At 36.4% G+C, this 19691-nt stretch overlaps 1 protein-coding gene across 2 annotated transcripts in view; it reads right to left on the bottom strand.

Moving 5' to 3' along the window:
• LOC105214571 (endoplasmic reticulum aminopeptidase 2) overlaps positions 1 to 19691 on the bottom strand; it is a 61828-nt gene that overhangs the window by 11216 nt on the left and 30921 nt on the right. The window contains exons 1-2 of one of the 2 annotated variants that reach the window (XM_011188077.3): positions 7539 to 7928; positions 4212 to 4349 (exon numbers count right to left, since the gene is read on the bottom strand). In XM_011188077.3, coding sequence (XP_011186379.2) covers positions 4212 to 4349; positions 7539 to 7581 — 181 coding nt within the window. In that variant the 5' untranslated portion in view covers positions 7582 to 7928. Of the gene's footprint in view, positions 1 to 4211; positions 4350 to 7538; positions 7929 to 19691 lie in introns of those variants that run through there. The other variant, XM_054225338.1, reaches the window with a different exon arrangement.

Here is a 19691-nt window from a genome sequence, read left to right on the forward strand (position 1 = left end):
TGGAACGAATTGTGTATTATCTTAATAAAATTACATAAATAAATTGCAGGAGTATGAAATGTTTGGTTACACCCGAACTTAGCCCTTCGTTATTTATTATGATTTGAGTAGGACTGATGATCATACTTTAAATCGATCATATTTTTGATAAGAGACAGTGTAAAATTGCATCACATGATTATTCATTTTAAATATATATCCCATACACTACATAATACCCGGAGTCATTTTTTCTCAATTTATTATGCACTCCTCAATTCTCCTCAACCTTCTTTCTCCGTATTGCAAATAATAAATAATTGATTTTGCTCCAGGTCCATATAACGTCATGAACTTAATAACACCACATTTTTCACGTCTCCAATGCCAACACACCCTGCTTTAAACATCACTATATACGCACGCACTTGTGGTCCTGTCTTTCGTTCGCTTGTCAATTCAATTTACTTCCCCATATTAAACGCCATTAAATATGCAATGATAACCTGATGTTTACGCTTTGCATAAATTAAGCGTGTTTCATTATTTTTTTTTACTTTTTTCCTTTCATCTATACTGGCATACTCTTTTTTGCCACTGGTATTTTACATTTTTTCAATGTTGCAATAATTACTTTCTTCTCCTGCCTTTCAGTGCAACTCGGTGCGTAGCTGGTTTAATTGAGTTGATGTCCCAGCCCCAACCAGCCCTTTTACGTACACTTTCTCACACACATGTATAGACTTTAATATACGGTAGTTCGATAGCTCTCTTATGGGCGTCATTGGTGGCTTAACAAGGTTAACCTCATGGCAACACGGTGCAATTTAAACGACACAAAGGACTTTTTTACGATGTGTTGAATTGTAGCTACACATAAACACGCACACATACAACACTCATATACATACATACAGTACATATGTATATGTAAGCAAGTATGGCGTATATGAGACTACGCTTGGTTGCGCGCGAAGATAACCGTTAATTGATAATACATTAGTCAAGGCTTTTTAGCGGTTCTGCTGCGGTTGCTTTGTATCTCACTTTCGCAGAATTAATAGACTTTGCCAGTTTCCGTTCCATATCACTTGCATATAGCAATAAGCTTATGTAAACTCTATTATGTAAATTATAGTGAAAGCATGTAGTAAATTTAGTTAGAAGTCAGTTGCTGCATAAATATATTTACAATAAGAGGGCCCATAATTTAGCGATGAGCAGTGGATTTCTGAGTAAATGAACTCTGTTCAGCAATAGTTTTGCATTTTCTGTGAATTTGTATAATTTCATTTTTTTTAAAGAAATCATGAAAATTAAAATTCTAATTGTTTCGTTTGATACTCTTACATTGCTTTAATAAAACATGTTTAGTCGATCTAATATTTTTTAGACGGAATGAACTTTTCCAATTCTTGACGTTGTGAAATTTCTCAAGTACTTTAGCAGGTGAATTCAGTACTAAAATACATTTTAACTAACGGCAAGATATCTATATGAATAGCTCCATTTTGTTATTGAACTTATTGTCTGAGGTATATTGAAATGTCATTCCGACAGACTAATTCCCGCATATCTCATAAACTTACTAAGATACTTATAGGCTGGAAACTAGGTCGCATAACACTTAAAGTTCTCGGTTCTCCAACATGTCAATAGCGGTTCTTCTTTAATTTACAGAGTTTTTCCGAAATAACGAATACATTAATTGTCAGGCCTGTTCGTTACATCGAATTTTTGGTTAATTCGAGTACTCACTTAGAGGTATATTTTTCAATAAAAATGGGTTAAATATCCATAAATTGCAGTTTAATAAATTGTTTTACATATTAATTATTTGTTAAAAAATGAAAAACCATAACAAAATAATTCAAATCCAATAAATTCTTCCAAAATGGGCCAATTTTGACACTTATATTTCTATTTGGTGCTCATCAATAATTTTAAGATTTTTTTTATAAAATTATTCAATATTCTTCAATTTGCACATTTATTTTGAAATTTTTCAAGTTTTATTTTTAATCCTGGTTCGATGTTATTTGATTGTTTCCTATTTCTTCACATATCTTCTTCATGTTGTTCGTTAAACCGATTACTTACAAATCCCTGGTTTTCGTTATTTAAGGTACTCAATGTAACAAATTTGCTTGTTCGTTATAAGCGGTTTTCGTTAAAACGAATGTTCGTTATTTCGGAAAACTACTGTACTTTTTTATTTAAACGTTGAGTTTGAGTTTTCCAAATGTTTTTTGTGGAGCAGACTTTAAGTGTTTCATAGTGTTGAACGAAAGGAAGTAAAACAAGTAAGGAAGGGCTAAGTTCGAGTATAACCGAACATTTTATACTCTCGAAATTTATTTATTTAATGGCATTAAGATAAGTTACAATTCGTCCCGCATATTTGGCATAAAGTCTAGTAGAATAACGGAAATAATTCAATATAGCAGTATATGAGGACTTGGATAATTTCTGAACCGATTTCACTAATTTTCACCACCAAGTAACATTATATCCAAGACTATATCGCAATACTTGAATAGTGTCACAACTCAAAAAACACGATTTTTGAGTTGAGTATGCAGAAATGTGCACAATTTCAGCGTCCATATTGTATAAAAATTTCATTCCGTGGCGTAGAAAAATAAACCGTGAAATAAGAATGTGCCGTTATTAAACTTGTTATGTTGGATTATTTTTTAACCACAATAACAACACTTCTCAGTTGTGCCAGAATTAGGCATGGATTTTTATCTGAAAGAGAGACATATTTTGTGTTACAACACATATTGTCATAGAGTGAATTTGGTTTTCTTTTCAGAAAGAACGACATATTTTGTATAACAACGATAATTAAATTTTTCGTATTGATTTTTTTCAACAAAAACGACGCATTTGACTTATGACGGCGAAATTGAATTATATTTTTCACAAATAACGCAAATAATTCAAAATGGGTCACGTTTATGCCCAAGAAAAAGCATTAGTACACTCTATTTGGTCCATTCATGCTCAACATTGTATTTAATATATTACAGTCCACTAAATTTGTCAATAAACTGATGGAATTTTTCCATATTTGCTAAATAAGAGACAATTGAAAACTTTAAATCGCTCTCCTGAAAAATCAACTTTTTTGAGTTGTGACACTATTCAAGTAAATGAGCGATATGTTCACATAAATTTTGCTAAGGTATTTCACATATTAAGTTAAGGTATTAAGTCCATCGGATGTTTGAAAACCCTACTATTAGGTATATGGTAGCTAGGGGATGAGACAGAGTAGTAGATGAAAAAGATTCCCTCTGAATTTCTAAAATTCTCTCGGTAAAAAATAAACCAGTGGCACTGAGATCTTCATGTTCGATCTCTGGGTCCTTGAGTAATACCACACCTCAAATGCATTGTGCTAAGGAATACGTGGGACAAATTTCATGAGATATATTAATTTTTACTCAACTCTTTTAGTTTTATGGCTTACAAAAAACTTTTAGGTGAACAAAACTATTATATACTATGCAACATGTTGCGAGAGTATAAAAATGAAAGATGATTCCAATGGAATCTCCTAACTGATATTTAGCTAATGCTGACATACATAATTGTTTTTTTTTTTTAAATTCGGCATATTTTCCATAAAATGAGTAATCCAGTAATCCTTCAAGTTTAATTATTGAAATTTAGACACACTTTTTTCTATTTTTTTTTTTTAACGGTTGATTAGTTTTTATGAAGCCTTAACTCATATTAAGTACATATTAGATATGAAAATGTATGCTGAAAGGCATATTTCACATTTCCTAAATTGAATATTTTGCCACAGTCATAGTACAGAAAACACATCGAAAACACATGAACAAAATAACTTTTTAACTTATAATTAATTAAAGTATAAAAGTTAATTAAATTACTGGATCATGAATGAGTTAAAAATTAACAAAAAGAGTTTTGAGTTTTTGAGACAGCTATGTTAGTTTAACAAAATTATCTGCAGGGATGCTATGTATTAAGATGGCGATGTCTTTAAAAAATCATAACGGCTTTCATGTTTGTAAATATGTATAAATAAACATTAATTATAACAAAAAAAAGTGTAAATGTGTGCAAAAATATGTATGTATGTATGCACGCATAACCGCAAATATTTCAAATACCAAACACCCGCATTAGAAAGCCGCACACAGAGTCCGTTACACACAAACACACATGCACACACAAGTCGGTTTTCAACCTACCATTTTGTGGTCCAGCATAGGCAATTATAAGCGCGGTGAGCAACAGCGAACCCAAAACGATGCCAGCCACCAGTAGCGCGCGCCTCTGTGAGCAAACAGCGACTCCCTGACGCGTCTGTCGGCCACTCGATTCGCCACCTGTAAATTTAATTAAAAAGTTTATTCGTTTTTATTTCGCTTTTGTGTGTTGTTTGTTGTTTTTGTTTTTGTTCTTTAAATCTTTTATTATATACTTGATTGTGTAAAAGCACTCAAAGCGCGAGCCAACTGAGTTAAGTGTAGACAGTTAAACAAACCAAAGAGGCAAGTCGTGGCGAGCACTACAACAAATGCACTCCAACCCAGCAACAACGCAAATTCAACAGTTAACAACAGACAGTCATGGCGCAAAGGTTTACTTCGGCTGTTCCGTATCAAAACTACTGATAAAGGGTCGTGATTATTTTCATTTTAATTATTTTGTCAGTGTTTTATCGCTGATTTGCTTTTGATTTCCATGTTTGCCTTTTGTTTAACTGCTGCTTGCGTTGTTGGCGGTGGTGTCTACAAGTGCTCGTTGTAAATAATATTTGGGTATATAGGTAACTCGTATATACCTATATAAATAGACTAGAAAAATCTGCTTGTTTGGCGTTATCTTTTAGAATTTGAATAATCGATGTAATATCGTTATAGCAAACAGACATTTTTTAATATATTTATATTGGGCCTAATCATTGAATCCGTTTCGATCGAAAAATGGTTCGATTCGATCGAAAAATTTTACGTCGGAATCATTGAAACCGTATCGAAAATAAAATGTACGATCGAAATGAACTCATTTGCCGACTCAAAAAAATACATTCCGCGGCTAATAGATGTCGCTAATTATGAAATCATTGAATCCTTAAAATTGAAAAAAATCAATGATTAGACCCATTATTTTTCTAATATATCAATACAATCGGATTATGCTAAGTGTCGTTATAAACGTAAGATCTATCATACTGTTTTTTGATTGCTTGAAACAGTATTTTTTGAGTCGGCATCAAAGATGGGCACCAACAAAGAGAAAACACGCCATATTTTGCAGTTTTTCTTCGATAAAAGCGAAAACAAAAGAGAGGAGGTTGATAATTTAAATAGTTGTAGACTTGATACTGTAACAGGCAATTAAGAGAAATTTCAATTCCGTCACGGTATATTTGAGGCTACGTTCTGATAATCAATAGAATCGATAAAGTAAAAGAAACCGTCGAGTTCGTTCATCAGGTATAGATGGAACCATTTAAATAAGACTGGATACAAAAAGAAGCACGATATATGAAGGCTACATGAGTTTACGAAAAAAAACTTATGGACCGAATTTCCATCTGCCAATTGCTGCTGAATCGCTACAAAATCTTTTCGTTTTTGAAGCGGCGGGTTATATATATTTTTCCCATAGTTCCTAGGTGGAACACAGTGCCTCAATAAGCAATTTATAATTCGATTTATTCAAAGTTAGAAATTTCATATGTCTCCAGGAATGGCCTGATTTTTTTTTGCTTCTGCTTCAACTTGCTGCCTCCATGTATTAGCTGGGCTTCCTCGTCTGCGACTCCCTTGAGGATTCCACTTTAATGCTGTTCTTGTGTTGTCATTATGGGACATACGCAGTGTGTGCCCGATCCATCTCTATTTACGGCGACGGATTTCGATGTGGAAAGGTATTTGCTTGGTCAAAGCCCAGAGATCCGCGTTGCTTATGATATTTGGCCAGAATATCCGCATAATCTTGCGGAGACAGCGATTAAAAAAGGATTGTATTATTTGAAGCGGAGGGTTACTGGAGATGAAAAGTAGTTTACTAACGACAACGTTAACTGAAAACGGTGGAGGTTTAAACACAGTGATCCAAATATACTGCCGGGCTGTTTTTATACTCTCGCAACAAAAGTTGCTAAAGAGAGTATTATAGTTTTGTTCACATAACGGTTGTTTGTAACACCCAAAAGTAAACGAGTTAGACATAGGGTTATATATACCAAAGTGATCAGGGTGAAGAGTGGAGTTGAAATCCGAATGTCTGTCTGTCCGTCCGTCCAAAATTTAGGTTGAAAATTACTAATAGTGGGTTAACTCACCAACGAAAAACGTCAGAAACACTAAATTTCACTTTAGAAAAATGCAGATGAAAGCTGCACTCAGATTTTTTTACAAAATGGAAAATGGGCGTGGCGTCGCCCACTTATGGGTCAAAAACCATATCTCAGGAACTACTCGACCGATTTCAATGAAACTTGGTTTGTAATAGTTTCCTTACATCCCAATGATATGTTGTGGAAATAGGCCAAATTGCTTCACAACCACGCCTACTTCCTATATACCAGAACTTTGAAGACGATCTGAATTGTTTGCTTTACAATATATAAAGTAAGTACTAGTGAAGATATCGGTGCAGAACTTTGCACAAATACTATGTTAATAGTGTGGCAGCCCCATTTTAAACATCGCCGAAATCGGACCATAGGTTTTTAAGGCCCCATATATCGAACATGAGGACCTCGGTGCTTCTAACCTAATATTATGGTTTCGAATATGTGGGTCAAATTGTGTATTATATAATATAAATAAAGTTAAATAAATAAATTGCGAGAGTATAAAATGTTCGGTTACATCCGAACTTAGCCCTTCCTTACTTGTTATTATATGTTTAGTGGGAATGGCAGGGAATCATGTACTATATGCTGCTCTCTTACGGTCAAACTCTTAACCGAAGAAGCAATTGCCCAGTATCGACCAACAAGAGAGGAGAGGACTTGTGTTCCATCAGAACAACGCCAAACCACACACATCGATATTGGCTCGATAGAACCTCCAGATGCTTGTTTGGAAAGTACTTCTGCATCACATTATAGCCTGGGCCTGACGCCTAATCCTGTATATGGCAAATGATTTTTCTGGTGAAAAATACGTCTTAAGAGGAAGAACCCCGGGAGATAAAATTGACCTTTCTTTTATTGCTGTGGGACTTCAATTTTAAATTTTCTCTAAACTTTTCGAGGAAACATAAATATTTAAGAAATGGTAGGCGAACCTTATTCCTTAACGACGTTCAGCTACTCCCAGATAATAGATGGACTAACATTCATCTCTTTAGTGAATGTTTTATTTGCCATACAGTCAGTTGAAGTAATATATTTTTGCATTGATAACATGTAAGAATTGAAGGGCTGTTAAATATAGCTCGAGAAGAAACTTGAAAAATTTGTTATTGGAATATTTCTTGAACTGTATAATCGATAATATTGTTTCAACAATAGGTCATGTTTGCACATTAGTCATATATATTATACATTTTTATACCTGATAGAAAGGCACAGTCATCTAAATCCGGATCATTTGTCATTTCGATGCGTTCGCGTCGCCAAACTTTCGAACCTCTCTGACCGCCGCCAACGAACGATATCTTAACGGGGCCCGCTGACCTTTGTCTTCCTGCCAATACGTACGAATTTTTGCGTTTTACTTTAGGACACGTAGAACGAAAGAGAAAACGTTTGCGCGAATTCGTTCGTTCGACGTTGGCTACGACAGTCACTTACATGCGCGAACACTTACTTTTTCACTACGGTTTTAACAGAATATTTTCAATTACATCAATTCGTTACACTTAATTTTTTTTGGTTCATAGTAATTTGATTGGCGGATTTCACATGCATTTAGTTTAATGTACTCTTCCAAAGTTAAACTAATTATACCGTCAGTGTGGAGATCCGAAAAATAAGAAAAAAAATAAACCGTTAGAAACTAAGTTTCTCCAAGCAAAATCACTGACTTTTAATGCATTATATTTTCTGGCATGCGAAATTCACTTTGAAGTGCTGCCCAGTTAGTCGCGTCTGCCGGCGAAATGTAAACAAGCTCAAGTCAACAAAACACTTCACGGCATAGAAATCTCGGTAATCATTATGAACGCCGGCTGCATCCCACTTAATCCAGCTCATATTTTATTCAACTAAATGTACACACATTGCCGAATAGTGATTTCTGTGGACATCCTTTCGCTGTGTCCTTGCCAACAAGCACACCTGCAGCGGCATAAAAATCCAAAAATATAGGAAATCCAAAAAAATAGAAAAACATAAAAATAAATAAAAAATGGAAAATGCGAAAAGGTTGATTTTCAAATTCATCGCCGACCAGGCACGTCGCCGGCACCAGCAGCGTGGAAAGCATAAAAGAGTCTCATTTTATTTTTGGGGTAGTTTATCGCTTACGGCCTTCCGCTTAAAGTGCTCGAAAATTTCGCCGTCTCCTTGTGTCGTCGGCGTAACGTCGACAATCGCGCAATCTTTGTCGACTCTTGTAATCGGAATAAATGTAATAAATGCAAAATGCGAAGAGTCAGCAACACAAAGGACGGCTCAAAAGAGCAGGCAGACAATTTGAAGAAGACTACTGCCAGACGGGCAGACAGCAGGAAATACACACACACACATGAGTGGATGAAAACTTTTGGCGCAAATGCAGTTAGTACTTGAAACACTCAGCACAGCATCCACCACCACTGCCACCCACCTTAGTTGCTGCGACCCACCCTCGTACACTTCGTTATGTCTAGCTTGGCATCACCCCATCACCTTAATCGTCCTTATCAATGTACTTTTGCCGGTTTCACTGCCGCCCTGTGTTTGCTGTTGTTTGTGTTTTTGTAACTCAGTCTAGTAATCATGTAAACGTGCAGCCTCCAGCCGACAGCATCACTGAGGTATGCCCCACACCTACCCTTGTTTTATACCTTTTCGATATTTTGGGTCTCGACTGTTTATTTTTGTTGCTTTCGCATGTTTTCAATGTCGCATTGAATTAGTGAATAAAAGCTCGAACTTTGGGTGAATATTTGCCGGACAGTTGTGTGTGTTGAGATTTAAATGAATGAATTAAGTGAACTACACTGCTACCTATGCTTATTTAAGTGATTTAACTTGTACCTGCTATATGTATATATAGTTTTATATGTTCTTTAATCAAATTTAAGTTTGTGTTTTTTAACCGGAAAACTGTTGATTTCAGTTTTATTTTTGTAGGCTTCATTTAAATATGCTATGAATACCATTCAGGTTCTAAGCTTTAACGCAGATCTATCTTTAATAATATACTTATATATAGCACCTTTATTCTAATCATTATCTATCATTTAATCAGTTTCTTACATAACGAGATCTGTTTCATTTAATGATACCAAAAAGTCTAGTTCTTGAAAAATATATGCGGTGCAAGTATTGATATAATCATGTAACACTTAGAACTAATCCAAATACATATTTATAGGGTTATACAGAGAAACATCTCCTAAAGGACACCAAGGACATTTTTTCATGTACCAAGTTAATTTTTAGAACAATTGATGCTCTCTTAGTCGTAGTCGTTGACGGTGAGTCAGGTTTCACTGCATATATATCATAATGCTTAGGATAAATAATTAATTCAGAAACGTATAATTTGGAGTAATGTGGAAGATGTATAAGATGCATAGATACATAAATCATTAGAACCATTGGATGCTTTAGGCAAAAAAGTTTTATCTCCCAAATTATTCGACCAACTTGAATTTTGATACAAAGCATTCTCACGATGTTCTCTTAATCCAGCCCTTACTGAGGTTGGTTCACAACAACGACTGTGACTGACAGATCATTCTGGACTAGGGTGGATCGCAGGAGATCTTGGCAAGGTTCAGCTCCCCGCAATGGTAGAAGTCCTTACTTGACTCTATCCGATAGGCTTTCATGCTGTGAGGCTATGACTGGACGATGTTCAGATGTAAATTGCCAAAGTTGCAAGGAAGAAGTTGAGATTAGACAGGAGAAAGTGTCTTCCTTCACTGTGCAGCTTTTCGGCAAACCAGATGAACTGCCCCGAATACATACCACAAATTTTGTGAAAGACTCAAAGCGTTTTGCCGGTTCTTGAGGGTCTATGGCATCGTTTACGAATAGCTTGTGGCATCACAAAGAACTGACAACTTTAGCTGTTCAAGTGGGTTCTCTTGTGGCTTTGCCACAGGGATCTGCCCTAAAACTTATAATATCGCGATATCAGGTAATCCATCTATAGCCTTCTTTTCGAACTTATACTATATTGGGTAATAACTGAGGCATCTTCATACCAGTCCAGTATTTCGCTTAGTACCGTGAGATTGGTTGTCATGACTGGACGATATCTTCATTCCAAAAACCTCATCTAACTCTGAATCTTTGTCCCTCTTATTGATTAGATCAGATGTTAGATTGGTCTGAATTTAAAATTATATTTTGATTGAACAATACGCTAATAGTATTAAAAGAACATATGATTTCTTCCAGAAATTTAGAGTATGTCCAAACTCATTTGTAAGTAGTGTTGTTTCTTTAAGCATTCTGTTAATGAAATTTTTAAGATTTAAATAGCTTAACTGGTATTCTTATTTTTTTTTTTAATTTCAAAAATGTACAAAATCGGTTAAAATTTTCCGTTAACCCTTTTTTTACCGAATATGAGCCTTTAATTATATATAGTTAGTATAGTGTAGGTAATTACAATATTTTTTGGAGAATTCAGCCGAATTAACAGATTGTGGCCACATTGAAAGACGCGGGGTCGTTCTGATAATGTAGAACCGGCTGTCATAGGAATGGAAAGTGAAAATTTTCGTACTACCGGGTGACTGTACCCCGCCTACAAGGATCAATATGAAAGATATCTAGATTAAATTGCTCTTGCTCTTGTTTCTTGCAGCTAGTATATTAGTACATTTATGGTACAAAAATTGACGAAATCGGACATATAATGGTTGTAAATGTTTTTTTTTTTTCAATTTTCTCAAAAAATGTTCAAAACTACTATCTCAAAAATTTATAAATAATTTTACTTTAGAGCATCAGCCTTGGTATTCTCAGTCATCTACAAGTACCCGAAAGAGGTAGTTCAATAGTAGGGGATAATTTTAATCGTAATAGAGGGGTCAGAAAATATTTTTCAAATGAAGGGAAAAGGTACATAAGTCGAAGAAAAAACAAACTCACCTTTGATTCATATATTATTAGTAAAAAAATATAATTTCTTAATTAAATAATATGCTACAATAATTCGATTAGATTAGATTAATTAGACTGATTATTAAGCATTATAATAACTATATTGATTGCTTAATCATCATTCCAGTAATAGAAATTAATTATTGCGCTTATTGCCGGAAATGCGTTCAATCACATACAAAAAAGCTTTCTTAGTATGTGCATATGTATGTGTTGGCAAGTCGAAGCTATTTATTTTGATTACGACATTTTATTTCTGTTATTATTACTACAAACGACAGCGGCAATTCCGTTTTGCGCTGCTGTTTTGTTTACACGCGCTCAACATATGATTTCCACAAACATTCAACCAAACGGCAATACATATGTATAGCAGCCTATAGGTATATAAAAGAGTGCTAGCATTAGTACGGCAAATGCCAATGGCGGGACTTTTACTAAATAGGAAATGGTGAAATAAAATGAAAGCATAAACGAAACCGCAAATGTGCATAAACACCAGTGGAGTTGCGGCGAAAGATGTGTGAGAAGAGAGTAAGTGAGAGACAGAGAGTGAGAAGAAGAGAGGGAGAGGAAGATAACGAAATGCAGAGAGAAAAGAAAATCGGAGAGAGAACAAGTGCTGTAGCAGCATTTTAGGCGCACTGAGTATTAAACTAATTCCAGGCTGCAAAGCGTTTAAATGCTGAGAGTTTCGTTTAAGAAATAGAAAAAGGAAAACTTTGAGGAAAATAAGAAAAAATACGACAGGCAATGGAAAAGTGCTAATGAGCAATAAAGCAAACTTCCAATGCTCAAATAAAACATTTCGCTTTCAGGTATTAAAAGAGGAAATTTTTGTTATAAGTAGCAGCTTGAAAAATGTTTAAGAAAATTAGTGAAAATTATGAAAAAATTTGAAGAATTATTTTTTTCACCCCTTTATATGTCATATTGACTGTATGTGTATATTCTATAACTAAAAGCCTTCACGCTTGTCAGTCAAGTCGGTTACAGCGTTGTGAAGTGCCTTTGCCGTCAAGCAAAGCAGCACAATGCAGCGCACAAAGGGGGCGGTTGTTGCGGGTGGAAAAGCGCACACAAATGCGCGGCGTATGTATGTCAATAGTGCGCTTTCCAATGTATTCTTTTTCACTTGTACTCATTTTTACTTTTCTTTCAGCGCTGCAGCTGCTGCTGTCACGTCACAAACGCTTTGTATTTAATGCTTTTTAGAATTTATTTTTGCATTTTATTTTAATGCTGCTTTTACTGGATTTGGCTTAAAGCAAGCATAGCTTTTATTTGCTTTGCATTTATTTTGCTTTTGTATTTTATGCCTTGCGGTGCTGTTTTCGTTTTGTTGCAAGAGTATACATACTATACACCTTTGTATATATGTATGTATGTATGTATATATGCCTGTATGTGCCATGCGCTAGTGACCTTTGCTGCTTTAATTTTGCCATTTAAATGACCGACCGAGTGTTTTTTTTTTGTAGTAACTAGCATTGCTTGCCTTTAATAAATAGCTGCAGGAAGTCATAAACGGCGGTAGTGATTTGCTAGCAGTCACACCAACAACAAGCCTACAAGCGCTACAAATCTATATATATATGTATATATATACCACAAATAAGTGTTGTATATATATAAATATAGTTTTACAGTTATACATACACATGCAAGCGTGCAATAATGTATGTACACCCTCTCGCAAGCAAAACGCTAGCAACATCTTGACATTTACTTTATAGGTTAAATATCACGTATACGCCGTGTAGGCACAAATACTCCTCTAAACAACTGCAAAGTAATTTTGCATGCATAAGTAGTATGGTAGTTAGCTAAATTTAGCTAATCGCGTGCCGCTAACTTAAGTTAAGATTGTATATATATATATATAATTTCCTTCAAATTTAATTTTTCTTTTTCCGAAAAGACGCTGACTAACTGGGCTTGGAAAATTCAATAACACTTGTATGCGCTATTTTCTTACAGCTGTGTGTGATTTTCACTTTTCTACACATTACAAATACAATACACACACAAAACGAAACGAAACACTTTCTTTGCCTGCACGCGCTGTACTGCACGGCCCCCGGTGGCGTATACGCAATATTTTTTCACTTCACTCGACTTCAATTAAACATTCGCTTTGCAACTTTACAACAACTGTTAGGCGTTTATACACAACGTGTGTTAGTGCTACAACAACAGCACTGACAGTACAACAACGTCACTGCTTGTGTATATGAACCTTTATGCGCTGCTGTTGCATACATTTAGGGGCGTATAGGCAAAACAGCGCAAGTACGCGTATTTAATGTGGCAGCAATGTATCACACGTATCACTGCGTAGCATAATCGACTTAAATGCTTTTTTAAAAATCCTAATAGTCTACACTTTTCGTTCAATTTGCGTTTAATTTCATTATGCCCGCACTGCGCACCGCCTCAGACATGCATCATACGCCGTGTCTGCCCTGTCTGCGGCATAGACAATTTATCAGCCGCCCAGCCGCTATGCCGCCGCTGCTGCTTGAACTTGATACCGTGGCAAGGTTCTATTTTCATATATTTATCTTTTTTTTGTGTGCGTAAATATTTACAGTTATTTTATTTTTTTTTTTTTAAATCAGGTGTACGAACTCAATTTTTATATGAACTTTTTCCAAACTTTCTTAGTAATATTTAACACTTTTTATTTGTTGAAAAAACCAAAATTTGTTTATTTCTTAAACACAAGCACAAGTAGCGGACGCGCGTTCCGTTAGTGTGTTGTTTGCGCTTACAGACGTTTCCCAACTGGATGCTGTTCACTGCCAGTGCCCAAAGTGAAGTTCCAATTTAGCGCGTGAAGAGCGTAAAAACGCACAGTCTTCAGTAGACTCTCTGCACTGTTAAACCAGTAAAACAGGTATTGTTGTTGTTGTTGTTTTTTTTTTCATTATTTCTTTAATTTTATTTTCCACTGCTTTAGCGTTTCACCACCGTACCGTTGCAGCGCATGCGATTCACTCGACGATAAACTTGCATCTACTCTGGAAATCCCGTGTGTTATTGTCCAACGCTACGCGAAGCTAATAGTTGGAGATTTATGCTCGCGAGAGCATTTCTCTTTTCACCGCTATGTATGTGCATGTAAACACTGCATTAATCCTGCACAAAATCATCATGCGTTTCGAAAGTTTGTAAGCTCACGCGCCGCCGTTCGTGTTTGGTGAGCGCAAGTTTCCGAAAACTTTTCCCCTTCATACCAGTAGTTTAGCGCGCCAGCTGCCGTCGTTGTTGAAATGCCGCGTGCTGGTGTTATTTCAGGTGGTTTTTCCCGCTGTCAACATTGGCAGCCACCCTCTGCTGCCCGCCCCCAACCGTGCAACTACGCCGGCTCTCGGCAAGCCATTTACCCCCAACCCACCTGTGTCATTAAAACCACCCGGCTTTTAGACCATCAAGCAGTTTGTGATTTTGTTTGTATTCGATGTTTGGGTGTCTGTGTTGTCATTCGGCGCCTTTTGCCTTTCATTTACTTCCGCTTTCCGTATATTATTTGAGTGTGTGTGTGGGTGTATGAGTCGTACTATTTAAGGGATGCTGTCGGCATAGACGCCGCTTGGTGTACCCATTGCCATTTGAATGCTACAGAGATTTATCGTTTTGGGGAATCCCTCATAATATGCCAATGTCAATGAATGTCTACGCTCATATATTCACGCCATAAATTCTACGATTAGGCAGTGTGTAGAGATATGGATGGGGCTTTATTTGTACTTTTTATGTGCGAAGCTGTTTCTTGAGTCAAAAATGCTGATTTTGCTAAAAATAGTCTTAAGCTCTTATTATTTTTGAAATTGGTCGTCGCTCTTTCGGTTGGTCTTAGATCTAACAATCCTCGTCATGCAGACAATGTCAAGGCTTTGGAGGTATTTCTCTTTTATAAACACTTTCAATAAAACTTCTATAATCTTACGACTTCCACAAATAGAGAGAGATTGTTGGATTAGAGATCTAAAAAATTATAAATAAGTGGATAATAATTATTCTCATATATATGTGGCACGATATGCGAATAAAAGATAATTTAACAAGTAAGGAAGGGCTAAGTTCGGGTGTAACCGAACATTTCATACTCTCGCAATTTATTTATTTAACTTTATTAATATTATATAATACACAATTTGACTCACATATGACTATTCGTCATATATATTGTATAAAGTCCATTGAAAGTTGGAAACCCTAATATTAGGTTAGAAGTACCGAGGTCCTCATGTTCGATATATGGGGCCTTGACAACCTATGGTCCGATTTCGGTGATTTTTAGAATGGGGCTGCCACACTATAAACGTAGTATTTGTGCAAAGTTCTGCATCGATATCTTCACTAGTGCTTACTTTATATATTGTAAAGTTAACGATTCAGATCGTCTTCAAAGTTCTGGTATATAGGAAGTAGGCGTGGTTGTGAAGCGATTTTTTCAACATATATTCACAACATATCATTGGGATGTAAGGAAACTATTACAAACCAAGTTTCATTGAAATCGGTCGAGTAGTTCCTGAGATATGGTTTTTGACCCATAACTGGGCGACGCCACGCCCATTTTCCATTTTGTAAAAAAATCTGAGTGTAGCTTCCATCTGCCATTTCTTATGTGAAATTTAGTGTTTCGGACGTTTTTGGTTAGTGAGATAACCCACTTTTAGTAATTTTCAACCTAACCTTTGTATGGGAGGGGGCCTTGGTTATTATCCGATTTCTGTTATTTTTGGACTGTATAAGGAAATGGCTAAAAAAAACGACTGCAGAAAGTTTGATTTATATAGCTCTATTGGTTTGCGAGATATATACAAAAAACCTATTTGGGGGCGGGCCACGCCTACTTCCCCAAAAAAATTACATCCAAATATGCCCCTTCATAGTGCGATCTTTCATACCAAATTTTATTTCCATAGCTTTATTTATGGCTTAGTTATGGCACTTTATGTGTTTTCGGTTTTCGCTATTTTGTGGGCGTGGCAGTGGGCCGATTTTGCTGATTTCGAACTTAACCTTCTTATGGTGCCAAGGAACACGTGTTCCAAGTTTCATTAAGATATCTCAATTTTTACTCAAGTTACAGCTTGCACGGACGGACGGACAGACAGACATCCGGATTTGAACTTTTCTCGTCACCCCGATCATTTTGATATATATAACCTTATATCTAACTCATTTAGTTTTAGGACTTACAACCAACCGTTATGTGGACAAAACTATAATACTCTCGTAGCAACTTTGTTGCGAGAGTATAAAAAGTTCGATTTCTAATAGATGTCTTTTCCAAAAATCTCATAATTGAAATATGGTGGTCCATCAGTAAACATATTATCTCTTTTAGTAGAATGCCAGAAGTTGAAGATATTAAAGATATATTATACATATAACGATCTACTTAAAATATTCTTTGGTATCTTGACATATTGAAATATTGAATTAGCCGTTTAATTTTCATGTCGTTTTTTTTATTGATCTAAGGCCCTTCTGAGCTATTACATTGCTTTTGGGCTGACTTAGATATTACCTATGAAGAGTCATTTATGACATTTCTATACTCTGTCTAGGACTACTTAGGTACTATAAGCGAAGAGATTTGTTAGAAGTTCTATATTTTCTTCAGAATGTTGTTGATTTCGGAGTATTGTCTACAGGTCGATTTTCTTCGTGACTAGGGCTGTAACCAACTAAGTGAGTGTGAATCTCTTTACTATTGTTGTGTACTTGGAAGACCATGTCTCTTTTTATTCTCGCCAATATATACATTGAATTAAACCTTTCATAAACCACTTTGCCACCAGCATCATCTACCGATGAAGATTTTTTAAGCTGGATGAAATTATTTCGGAAAATAATCTACTTGAAAACCTTATTTCAAAGTTTTATATATTAGGTTGGCAAATATCTCCCTTCTGCTTTGGAGCTATTTATACAATGCTTTATAAAAAGTGTTACAGTGATCGGATTTAGTTCAAATATGCGCCGTTTCGTTCGATAATCTAGACGGCAACCTAGTAGAAGCTCCCCTCCTTATTTGCGAAGAACTTGGACAGCCACTATTCACAAGACTCTTTTGAGTTCAACTTAACACCACCAAGGGCGGTCGACATTGACATGAATAGGTGGTAATCACTTGGCGCTATGTCCAGGCAATATGGTGGATACGATTAAACCTCCTATCTTAGCTCCCGTAGCTTCTGACGAGTCATCAACGAAGTATGTGGTCTGGCGTTGTCCTGGTGGAACATTACACCCTTCCTGTTGGCCAATTCTGAACGCTTCTGGTCGATCGCCTGCTTCAAGCGGTCCAGTTGGTCGCAGTAGGTGGTAGAATTAAGCGTCTGGCCATATAGGAGCAGTTCATAGTGGCTGATTCCCTTCCAACCCCATAGAACACACAGCAAAACCATCCTGGCCGTCAATCACGACTTGGCCACTGTTTGGGACGATTCACCGGTCTTCTACCATGACCGTTTACGTTTGATATTGTCGTATGTGATCCATTTTTCGTCGCCAGTCACCATCCGCTTCAAAAATGGGTCGTTCGCAGGCGTTGATTCGGTCCAGAAGGGTTCTTTGCGTCAAATCATGCGGCTGGCTTATCTGTGGTGTCGTTTTCACCCGCTATGAATCGTCAAAACCATTCCTCCGCAGTCCGAAGTGATAGAGTACCATCCCCCAGAACATCATTAAACTCACGCAACGTTTCTCTAGCGGATTTGCCTTTAACGAAGGAAAACTTTAAAAGAACGTGAATTTCGGCGTTAGTGAACTCCATGTTTACACGTCTATAACTGTTGTACGCAATATCCAAAATATTCATGCATAGCGTCGTTTTGTAGGTTATGTCAAGAATTTTCAAAAATGTATAGTATTGCCAGATACGAGCTCTGTAGCGCTTTATATATAGCCGCGAAATTCAAAAGAAAATACCCAAGAAAAGTTCAAATTTCTTCCAATATGTTCAACATTGCTGCACTGTATAATAAAACCCGTTATACTCGTACCTTGTGCCGTGAGCTTCCCAATCGGCACTTGTCCATGGTAATTTCATTAGAAATTCTCATAGTAAATACACACCAAATACAATACACAACAAATAACAGTAAAATCAACAGTAAAATGTATGTATGTATGTGTAAATGTGTGTACGATAAAAGAACTGAACAATATGAAAATAGGAAATCAACCCTCTTTTAAATGGTTCGGGTATGGAAGCTGTGGTGGTGAGTTGGTGTTGTTAATAGTTGAAGATGCCGGAACAAGCCACACAATGGAAACATTACACATTAACAACAAATGCATACTCGAGCGTACAAGATATACATACATACGTATTTACATAGCGAAAGTTTGCGGACCAATACACAATGGAGATAACCCAGTAAACATAATTATTTAAAGGTGAATATTAAAATTGTAAATATATACAATAAATTGGGGAAATAAAATAAAATTCCGAAAAACTGCATTTGAAGTGCGGTATTGCTTCTATGAAAGCTATCAAAATCGGACTATAACTTTTCAAGGCCCCAGATATCGTGCGCGAGGACCACAGTGCCTGTGCCATTTCATGTATTCTAGGCGAATTCAGAGGAAATCTTTTCTTTATAATTCAGTGCCTCGGTGCCATAAATCGAGGAATTGGGTAATTTCTTTCCATAACTTCCATATACCAAATTTAACTTCTGGAGGGCTTAATATCGTATAATCGGTTAATATGTGATATGCAGACGTAAAAAGAAAGAGGCCGAAATGCATGAGTATGAAATGCTTGAAAAGCTGGCCGACATGTGTAACGCTCGAAAATTTTATGAAAAGATGAGGCGATTTACAGAAGGTTTCAAGACCGGAACATTATCATGTGGGGACCAAGGAGAACGGATGTCCAGAGCATACTGGGATTATGGAAGGAACACTTCTCCGACCTGCTGAATGGCAATGAAAGTTCAACACCAGGAGATGGCGAACCCGATTCACCAATCGATGACGATGGAATAGATGTTCCATTACCCGACCATAAAGAAATTCGAATAGCAATTACCCGCTTGAAAAACAACAAAGCGGCGCATGCCGATGGACTACCGGCCGAGCTATTCAAATACGGCGGCGAAGAACTGATAAGGTGCATGCATCAGCTTCTTTGTAGAATATGGTCGGAAGAAAGCATGCCTGACGATTGGAATCTCAGTGCCCTCTGCCCAATCCATTAAAAGGGACACCCCACAATCTGCGCCAATTACCGTGGGATAAGCCTCCTCAACATTGCATACAAGGTCCTGTCGAGCGTATTTTGTGAAAGACTAAAGCCCACCGTCAATGAACTGATTGGGCCTTATCAGTGTGGCTTTAGACCTTACGCCGTTGATATTGATATCATCGGAAGCAACAACCGCGCCGTTTGTTCTGCTTTTTCCAGACT

The sequence above is a fragment of the Zeugodacus cucurbitae genome, chromosome 2 (assembly GCF_028554725.1).
Source record: "Zeugodacus cucurbitae isolate PBARC_wt_2022May chromosome 2, idZeuCucr1.2, whole genome shotgun sequence".
Taxonomy (NCBI): domain Eukaryota; kingdom Metazoa; phylum Arthropoda; class Insecta; order Diptera; family Tephritidae; genus Zeugodacus; species Zeugodacus cucurbitae.